This window comes from Nannobrachium achirus (genome assembly GCF_963921795.1).
Source record: "Nannobrachium achirus genome assembly, chromosome: 4".
Classification (NCBI taxonomy): domain Eukaryota; kingdom Metazoa; phylum Chordata; class Actinopteri; order Myctophiformes; family Myctophidae; genus Nannobrachium; species Nannobrachium achirus.
In genome coordinates this window covers 26,556,223-26,566,384 of record NC_137813.1, presented here as the reverse complement: position 1 = coordinate 26,566,384, position 10,162 = coordinate 26,556,223, and the positions used below count along the sequence as shown (strand labels likewise).

Here is a 10,162-nt window from a genome sequence, read left to right as displayed (position 1 = left end):
TAATCATTTTTAAAATGATAAATGCAAAACGAACGGTCTTGGACATACAAGGTTTTCATCCGACAACGACGATATGCAGAGCAGACCCAATTTCTGTCTAGTGGAGTGAAAAGGCAATCTCCAGCTTTTCTCATTGAGTAAAAGGGAACAGGTGTTGGGCAATGAAGCTCCATAGAACAGCGTCGTGTTCAGTGCCCCAACCCTGCCAGAAGCCTGGATCCCAATAGACCCGGGAGGGAGGGGAGAAAGGGCTGGTATGTGGGCTAAATGAAAATCCACAGCTGTGGCTGGCAGCGATCGAGGGAGTGAATAAGACGAATAAAGAGTGAGAGAAAAAGGATACTGAAAGTCGACATTTCATTACACCTGCTATTTTCTCCGGGAACGCCTACGTGCATGCTAATGTGGTGATCACTATACTGAACTGATGGCAAAAATGCGCTTTCACAGTTTCTCTTTGACTTTCACTTCATGTCTCATGACATGTTGTGTTTACTAAACATAATCATTGTCCTACAAACGAGTATTAAAAGGTTTTAAACAAAAAATCCACTCCAGTGAGCCATGGCAGTTTTTCACTCTCTCTCTCTGTGTTCTAAGGCCTTTCAGTTGCAATGGAAATAAAATGTTTTGTCTGCGGGTGTCGCTGTTGAGGGATTTTGCCTGCCAATCATCGCCTCTGCTCCGAAAATCCACGGAATGTTTTTAAGTTCAGTTTTTAGGGGGTGTAATTGTGTTCAGGAAACCTAAAAAAAGCCTTGGTTGCCTCAGATGTTGTGTGTGTATGCAGGGGCGTCACAAGGGAAAAGTGGGACTGAGTTACTAGGACCCAAGGAGGAGAGGTCCTAATTATTTTATACTTTAGCTATTGAAAAATAGCAGATATACAAGCTCACAGCGCGGCACCGAGTGCCGCGCTGCGAGCTTGTATATCTATTTTTGAAACGTTGTAAAAATGTGTGCAAATATTTGAATAGGCCTATATGTATTTTTTAAGCGAAGGTCTGTGGCCAAATACATATCATTTCTGGGGTCCTTCGCATGAAAAAGTTTGAGCACCACTGACATAGAAACATAGTTTTTTCAAAAAACCTTAGAAGGATTTGAAATAGACTTCAAAGACTTGCACACATTTCCATGATTTTTTCAAAATAAAGTGCTCTACACGCTCGCAGCGCGGCACTCGGTCCCATGCTGTGAGCTTGTATAATTGCTATTTTTTCAATAGTTAAAGCACAAATGAATGCGTAATAATGCGTTCCCAGTCTAAATGGGTTAAACCCCCTCCCCTATGAAGAACATTCATGGAGGGCCCGCAGTGAATCCTTGTACCCAGGGCCCAGAATTTGGTGCGACGCCCCTGTGTGTACAGTATGTTATGTATTTGGAACTAACCTTAATGTTGCCTTGCTGCTCAATGCTGCACAATCACATGGGCAATGTCACTCTACTTGAGGATGAGGATTAGCTAGATTCTCCAACAAGTAGCTAATAGACAATGCTAAGATATGTGACCTCCTACACGACAGGCAGGCTGCTCAAATGCTAAATCAGTGCATGGGTGTAGATGAGCGACATGTGTGGAGCTGAATACTAACCCCATTCGTCATAGTTCTCCTACGTTGTCAATAATCCAATATTGTGGATTAGTTGCCCTCAAGGTTGTAGGTGCAGACTGGGTGAATTAGCCAAAGGACAAAAACGCTGACATCTTCCAATTAAATGGCAATCAAAGCAAATCTAATCAAATCAGAGAAGTCGTGCGATCCCCACTCTCTGTCCACCCTGGCACAAGCCCCGCACACTCACGCAGGAGAGCGTATAAGTGCACAGACACATGCTCCCGTGACAGTCTTTGTTAATTGACTAATTAAGTCGTCTATGATTATAATAGACAACAATGGTGTTAAACTCCAGAAATAGAATGTGTTGGTAGTAATTAAATGTGTCCCTTCCCTCTCCGCCTCCGTTCAATTTCCAATATGAGGAAATGAAACAAGGTAATTTCGCAGAGGAGGTCAGGAATTCTCGTGAGTTGTGAGTAAAGCCAGGAGAAGTGGGTCACCTCCATAATCGTTCCATTTGATATCACATCATATGTGTGCAGACCGCATACTGTGTTGACAAAGCCATAAGGATCTTGTGTGGTCACATCGAATGATGCAATTAGGTGTCCTTGCAAACTACTGGTAAACTGACTTGAAGGTAGGGCAATAGATAGGTGACTTCTTTTGTTAATTGATATATTCAATCACTTACACCTTATTTTCACGATGGCCCACAAAATATATTTCCCTGTTCCCTTTTTATCACTTGCTTCACTGTCTCACAAGTGTCCTGGGGCATGCATTTTTGAATACAACTGGACACGTGAGTACAGATGTCACCGCTATGCATGCTCACCTTGGGTAAAACAGCCCTATTGACAGTACACACCAGGCATCCTATTGGCTTAGCAAGGGTGCAGAGCTGTGTATTTAATGTACTGTATACTCAATTCACTCCATCTAAAACCCCTGACCTTCATTATAACAGGCAGAATCTAACATAGCGTCGCTGTCAGGTGGAAACCTTATATGTCCAAAACCGTTCGTTTTGCATTTATCATTTTAAAAATGATTTAAACTAGTGAAAACAGACGATCTACAAGCACACAACACCTCGCACCGCAAGGCATTGTGTGCTTGTAGATCTGTTGTTTTCACTACTTTTGTGCGACGGCCTTGTAATATGAAGCAGGGCATTACTTTGCGAAAGAACATACAAATTTGAAACTTGGAGATACGAGGTTTCCACCCGACAACGACGATAGTCAGGGATAACAGGATCACTATTCTCAATCATAGCATCTTTCATTTTAGATGCACACATGTTTTGGACACTGGTATGAGACTTTCTCCCTCTTTGGATTTCCTCTAATGGCATAGAGAACTGTGATGTCGCTATACCTTCTATCCAACTTGATGATTATCTCATTCTGTTTTTCCTTTCTCTCTGCATTCTCTATCTCGTGATGCGTGACAGATACTATTGAGATGCAAATGGTCCAGTCGTGTGGAGGATCTTGGCGAGGGAGATAGTGGTTGCCCTTCACAGCTCTGATCATGAAATCAACGGGTTTTCTTTTCTTTTTTTTTTTTTTGCAGACCCCACACCCAACCCCAATCTCTCTCCATCCATGCATAAGCACACAATGCAGGTCGGCAAATTAATGCAGCACCTAAACATATAGGAGGTTCATAAAACATACTCTCTCTGTCTCGCACCGCCACACACACACACACACACACACACACACACACACACACACACACACACACACACACACACACACACACACACACACACACACACACACACACACACATGCCACATATGATATGAAGTTTATCCAAGTGTACCTCCTGTAATTCCCCATAAATTAAAACATGGCACTGAGAAAGTCTAAATAATGACCTCGCCCAGTTCAGTGTTAATCACTGCTCACAGTCCCCAAACACTGAACAAAACACTGAAGTGTAAAATATATAAATCGGGATGGCTCTAACTTTAGCACGGTCCCACAGACCTGGCTCTGTTTACAGTAGTCTATACACCTAGCATGCCTAAATATCCAAAGGCAAATATTACACCTTCCTTTTTTCTCTCCAAGTTCTTTGAATGGTGCAAGCCAGCCAGCCAGTCAGGAAGAAAAGAGTATGGCAGCTCTGTTCCCTGTATTTCACTCTTAACTCCTTCCTCTCTTACAGCTTCTGCTGTGCAGAGACGCCCTTCCAGTAGTCGAGGATGTCGTGCAGGTCCTCGCCTTTGGCGAACTGCACCTTTTTGCGGAGGGCGTTCCCGGCCGTGACGTAACAGGACTCGTCACGCTGGCCCTTGCGATAGGGGCGGAAGCGCTCCCAGATGCGGAGCGAGCTCTCAGAGGAGTACTCTGGGCTGGAGGAGTAGCCCGAGTAGCTGGACTGGTGGCGGGCAGGCGAGAGCTGGGAATAGGAGGCTGCGTCCCTGCGGGAGCGGGTCAGAGGCTTGAGGAAGGAAACCCTCTGGGCCGGGGAGCCCTGGTGGGAGCCCTCGTAGTAGAGTGCTGGGACGGAGTGGCGGTGTTCCGAACAGTGGTAGTCCTGCTGTGCCTCCAACTGCTGCTGCTGCTGTTGCTGGTGGTGATGTTGTTGCTGCTGGTTGTCCTGGTGTTGGGCACCAACACCACCACTGTCGCAACCACCGCCACCCCCTCCGCCACAACTCCCGCTCCCTACCAGAGGCAGCCTCTCCATGGGCTCCCCGCAGCCTACGGGGCTGGCCCGCTCCGGGTACTGCTGCTGCTGCTGTTGATTGCACGAATCCGGGCTCCTGGGCTCTGGGACGTCCAGGCTGTAAACCCGGGATGCTCCGCGGTCTCGGTCTCGGCCCATGGAGCCACAAGAGGTGGTGCTAGGCTGTTTCTTCACAGAATTGGCCATCACCACGGCTGCATCGGCGCTCATGTGCCGTTGTATGGGACGGACAGCTGTTGCTGGAGGCGGGGGTCTATAGGGGGGACTGAGCACAAAGCCGCCACCGCTGATCCCTGGGCGCTCAGAGAGGGTGGCATTGAAGGCTGGAAGTGGAGGAGGTGGGGGGATCTTATTGATAGGAAGGATTTGGCAGGTCTCTGTCAACCCCTGGGATTGAGGGATCATGCCACGTGTGAGGGAGGAGGTGCTGGTAGGGGGAGGTGAGGTGGGGGAGACTGTAGGGTTAGTGGAGGAGGCTGACGCAGCGACTGCTGCAGCATCCAGCTTCAGCGCATCAATGCAGTTGTTGATGATCTGGTTGACCTTGTCCACCTCCATGGCAATAGTGGAGATTTCCGATGCAGACCCTCGTCCGTCGTCATCCGAGTCCTCCCCGATATCTGTTCCGTCATCATCCCTCAAATCGTCCCCCCTCATCCCTCCATCCCCCATCCCCCCTGTCCTGACATCCATATAGTTCCCTTTACCCAAAGCTTCAGAAAACGCTGTTGCCATCTTCTCTACCTGTGGGATGGAAGAGAGTCTGGAGGAGCTGGTGTTGGCTGAATGGAGCATGCCAGAGCTAGAGGATGCGGACATAGGTAGCTTGCCTCCATGGTGGTGCTGGTACTGGTGGTGTTCCCTAGACTGCTCCTGGAGCTTGTGGACAGCCGACGGGTCATTTCCCACCGCTGCTGCCACCTCAGGCCCGTAGCGCATCTCCAAGATGGTTTTCTTGACACATATGGACTTCTGCTTCTCATCGTGGATCCGTTTCTTACGGAGGCAATAGTAGACCACGCCTAGGATGATAAGCATGCCAAACAGGCAACCCACAATGGTCACTATGTAGTGGGTGGTGGTGGAAGGCGTGGGAAGCATGTCGTCCGGGTTCTGAGTTCGGGTGGCAAACTGGAGGCAGGTGTGGTTGTAACGTTGGGAGTTGCGGATGGAGGCCACACAGAAGGTGTAGTTGGTATGGGGCTTGAGCTTGCTGAGGGTGATCATCTCCTTCTTGTTCTTCAGGTTCATGACGTCAGACACGTAGGTCTGGTTGTACTGGGTTAGAATGTACATCTTGCTGTAAGGCCTGGGAATCTGCACCAGGAGAGAGGCAGAGGACAGGGAGACGTGGTGGAGCTTGATGCTGGGGATGAAACTGTGCTCAGTGGACGACGAGGTGGTGGGCTGGTGGTAAGGCCCCACACCACCAAACATCTCTGGCCCCATTCCAGAAGGGCCATCCAGATCCGGTGGGAGTGAAGTCATTCCCGGAATCAACACTCCATCTCGGCAGACAGAGGATAGGATGTTCTTGGCATTCCGACCAGCATGCCCAGCAGCAATAGGACTCAGGAGGGGATAACCAAACATCTCCCTGGGGGTCTCACACTGGAGCCGGTCATAGGTATGTGTAACGTTGTTGAAGGACTCCAGCCAAGCTAGGAAGACATAAAGATCACACCCACAGTGGAATGGGTTTGCTGCCAGTTCGCATACCATCAGTCGATTGAGAACTGTGAAGGTGGTTGGGTCGACGCGGGCTAGCTTATTTGAGGATAAGTCAATGCTGTTGAGGCTCGGACACTCCCAGAATGCGTTGTTGGAGATGACTTCGATGAGGTTGTGCTGGAGGAAGAGGCACTGCATGCGCCCCAAGCCTCTCATCATGCCCTCCGTCAGGTTGGTCAACTTGTTGTAGCCCAACTGAAGAACCTGAAAGCAACAGGGAAACAAACATCTTAACAACTTTGCATTGCTTGACCTGCTTTGGTCAGAAACAAAAGCTAACTTGTGTGTAACATCTGAGGAAATGAATGATCTTTTGAGACTTTTCCGAGGTTGTCCTTATCTGAATTATTAGAAATATCATCCCAATCATGTTTATTGATTTATTCGATAACTAATATACCATCACTCATATTGCAGAACTCATATTGTAGTTTGGATCATCATGCATAGTGCACACTGTGATAAAAGCTTTACCACTCCAATGAAATGTGTAAATTACACTTGAGGCACAGTTAAACTAGTGTTAAAAGCATCAATCATGCTTTACATTATTATGTATTATTACAATATCTTACACTCTGGCCAAACAACATCCACTTATCACCTAGCTGTTAGACTCACAAGATTAGAAACTAGAAACTAAGGACAATCTTACAGCTTTCATGGCTAATGTTGAGTGGAAACAATTAGGGTAAAAAATTAAAACAAGAAGGAAAATAATGCATGGCTGAAGCTATCCCAAGTCTCTAAGGTGATAAAGGGACAGTGATATGATTTGTATCCAGTAGGCGTCAGCAGCTTTCTAGCAACTACTAGAAAATCGGTGGGCGGAGACCTCCGATCGTCTGGCAGCATGAGGCTAATCACCTGTAGGTTAGCTTGTCCTGCGAAGGCCCCATCCTCGATGTAGCTGATCTCGTTCTTGGTGAGGTTGAGGTCCGTCAGGTTGGTGAAGCGATACATGGAGGTGAAGAGCACGGCCTTCAGCCGGTTCTCGTTCAGCCGCAGGTCGTGGACCGTGTTGTTGATGTGCTGCGGGATGGTCTCGTACGGCGGCTGGTTCTGGCTGCAGATGGCCAGCCACACGTAGCCCTTGTCCCCCTCAATGAGCCAGCAGTCCCCTTTGACCGTGCCGGGACAATGGAGGAAGAGGAGCAGGAGGGAGGGGAGGATGAGGAGACAGAGGGAGGGGGAGGAAGGGAGAGAAATGCTACGCATGGCGACGACGAGAGGAGGAGAAACGAGATCGACTGAGACAGAGAGGGGGATAATAGAAATGAGAGCGGAGGAAAGGTGGGACAGGCAGAAGAAGAAGGGAGAGAGAGAGAGAGAGAGAGAGAGAAAGGAACAAGCTATGGTAGGTAGGAGCGATGTACAAAAAGGAAAGGGGTCTGGCTCGGGTGTAGAAAAAGGAAGGGGAGGGGGAAAGACAGTTGGAGTCACAGCTGTATGGTCATCATGTTGTTCAACAGGGGACCCATGTTGTGCCGCATCTTGTGGGACTGCAGTGAGGGATGACACAGCTTATCCTCATAGTCTCTGCTTGGACGTCAGCTCTACTTCCCTCCACGGGATGGAATGGCGAGTCCTCAGAAGAGCAGACAATCTGTTGAAGAGAATAGGAAACGTCCATGAGAATGAGCACAGGAACCAGGGGCGTCACAAGGGGGGGGGGGGGGGGGGGGACTGGGTTACTAGGGCCCAAGGTGGAGGGGCCTTAATTATTTTATACTTTAGCTATTGAAAAACAGCAGATATACAAGCTCACAGCGCGGCACAGAGTGCCACGCTGTGAACTTGAAGATCTGCTATTTTTGAAAATATGTATTTTTTAAGCGAACATTTGTAACTCAAATTTTGCTTCTAGGGGGTCCCTGGAAATAAATATTGTGAGATGGGGTTCCGTGGCCAAATACATATCATTTAGGGCGTCCTTCACATGGAAAAGTTTGAGAACCACTGACATACAGTAGAAACATCGTTTTTTCGAAAAACCTTCAAAGACTTGCACACATTTTCACGAAAAAAAAAAAAAAAGATTTGCTTGCAACGCGCGCTTGTGTCGCGCTGTGAGCTTGTATATCTACTATTTTTCAATAGTTGAAGCACAAAAGAATGTGTAACAATGCGTTTACAGTCTAAATGGGTTAAACTCTCCCCCCATGAAGAACATTCATGGGGGCCCACATTGAATCCCTGTACCCAGGGCCCAACATTTGGTGTGACACCCCTGGGAACATCCACCCAAATAGATGTTTAAATATAGAACACATCACTTCCAGCTATAGTGGTTCTCAAAACTTCTCTCACTATACAGTATGCCCCACTTTGACACATTTGGAAAATGTTAATGTATGTCACAGGTCACCCCCTGCAGTTCTATGGCACACTCCAAGGTTATTTTAGTTTTCAATGCCAGTTTAGTTTTGATTCATTTTCAAAGTGGGTTTGCTAGTTTAGTTTAGTTTAGTTTAGTTTAGGCTTACTTTTAGATTAGTTTTAGTGCAGTTCTAGTTCTCTATTGTATGGTATTTGTCAGATTCAATAAGTGGAAAAAAAGAAGAAAAAAGGATTGTAGCTACAAGCTCACAACGAAATTGTAGACTGGCTATTTTCAAAAACTTTCACGATTTTTGAAAATGAGTGAAAACATTACTGTAGGCTCATAAATAGGCTCACGTATGGAATAGATTGACAAAGACTAAATCCAGTAAGACTCCCTAATCGGGAGATAAGCAACTGTCAGGTCACATGTATACACACTGCAAAAAGCAACTCTTTGTTGTGCTAGAAGAGGGGCATGTGAGAAATCAGATGTGGAGGTTGTAAGCTGTTTCAGTTAGTTTTCACTTCTTGTAAAGCCTTGTTAGTTTTAGTTAATTATAACCCTGGCACGCGCCCGAGAGACCGTGTTCCACCCATTTAAGAAACACTGAATTTAGCCACGCAGATACGCAACAGCAGTGCTCAAAGCACCATCATACGGGAACCATAATTAAAAACAACCGAAAGTATTCAATGGCAAATTAGAAGTCCTTGTATTAAAAAAGAAAAAAGAAAAAGAAGGGGGGGGAAAAAACTCATGAGGTTTACTACATGATATACATTATGGAAATCTGTGATATTTGCATCATAAACCTTTCCCTTTCCCACTCAAGGTTTATATAGCTCAAATCACGGATTAAATGCGGATTAACTAATCCCCTCAAAAGCAGCACTTTATAGCATCACTCTCACTCATAAGCTCCCGGGATATCATCCAGGAAGATCACAGAAAGGTTCAAAAACTAAGTAACGCACGGATGTGTGGTACCACCTATTGTGTGAGCAAAAGCTCTTGTTTATTGTGTGTGTGTGTGTGTGTGTGTGTGTGTGTGTGTGTGTGTGTGTGTGTGTGTGTGTGTGTGTGTGTGTGTGTGTGTGTGTGTGTGCACGCGCGTGTGCATGCGTGTGTGTGTGTGTGTGTGTGTGCGCGTGCGTGCGTGCGTGCGTGCGTGCGTGCGTGCGTGCGTGCGTGCGTGCGTGCATGTGTGTAAATAAAGCATGTGCCCTCCCACGCGTACGAAAAATGCACATATGCATATGTGTGGGTGGTGGGAACAGATTGCACCTATCCCATTTTACAGAACATCATGGCTGGCACAACGCTGCCAACTCTATGCAGGCCACATCACATCCATGGCAGGTGATTCACTGGAGCAAAAAGGAATGTGAAGGACAAATACCACCTCAATAGTGGATGTTTGTGCCGATGTGGACACTAGGCAAGTGCCTGTAGTGTCACAAGGTCACCACGGAGACACACAGCAAGAGGCTTTTCTTTTTATTCTTCCTTTTTTCCCCCCTGAGGCTGTCAGAGCCCTGAACAATGACAAAACAAGAAAAAACTGAACTGCCTGGTCAAGCGCCTTCCATCCGTTAACACCTCACAACAGAGCACACGCTGTTTTTAATTCTCTTCTCCTTTAGGGACTGAACGCTACTGTACTTACTGCAGGGGTCTGCAATGTAGAAATGCTCTGTTACAAGTAAAAGTAACTGGATTACAAATTGTAACTGAGTATAAGCACAAAAGTATTGTCATCAAAATGTCCTATAAGTGCCAAACGTAAATGTATTCATTATGCAGAATGTCCTATTTCAAGTTTTAAAATGCA

At 46.8% G+C, this 10,162-nt stretch overlaps 1 protein-coding gene across 1 annotated transcript in view; it reads right to left on the bottom strand.

Moving 5' to 3' along the window:
* Positions 1-3,743: 3,743 nt before the first annotated feature.
* elfn2b (extracellular leucine-rich repeat and fibronectin type III domain containing 2b) overlaps positions 3,744-10,162 on the bottom strand; it is a gene marked incomplete at both ends in the record, with an annotated part of 139,195 nt that continues 132,776 nt past the window's right edge. The window contains 3 exons of the mRNA XM_080723185.1: positions 3,744-6,209; positions 6,873-7,255; positions 7,566-7,611. Of these exons, the coding sequence (XP_080579311.1) occupies positions 3,744-6,209; positions 6,873-7,255; positions 7,566-7,611 (2,895 nt within the window). The remainder of the gene's footprint in view (positions 6,210-6,872; positions 7,256-7,565; positions 7,612-10,162) is intronic.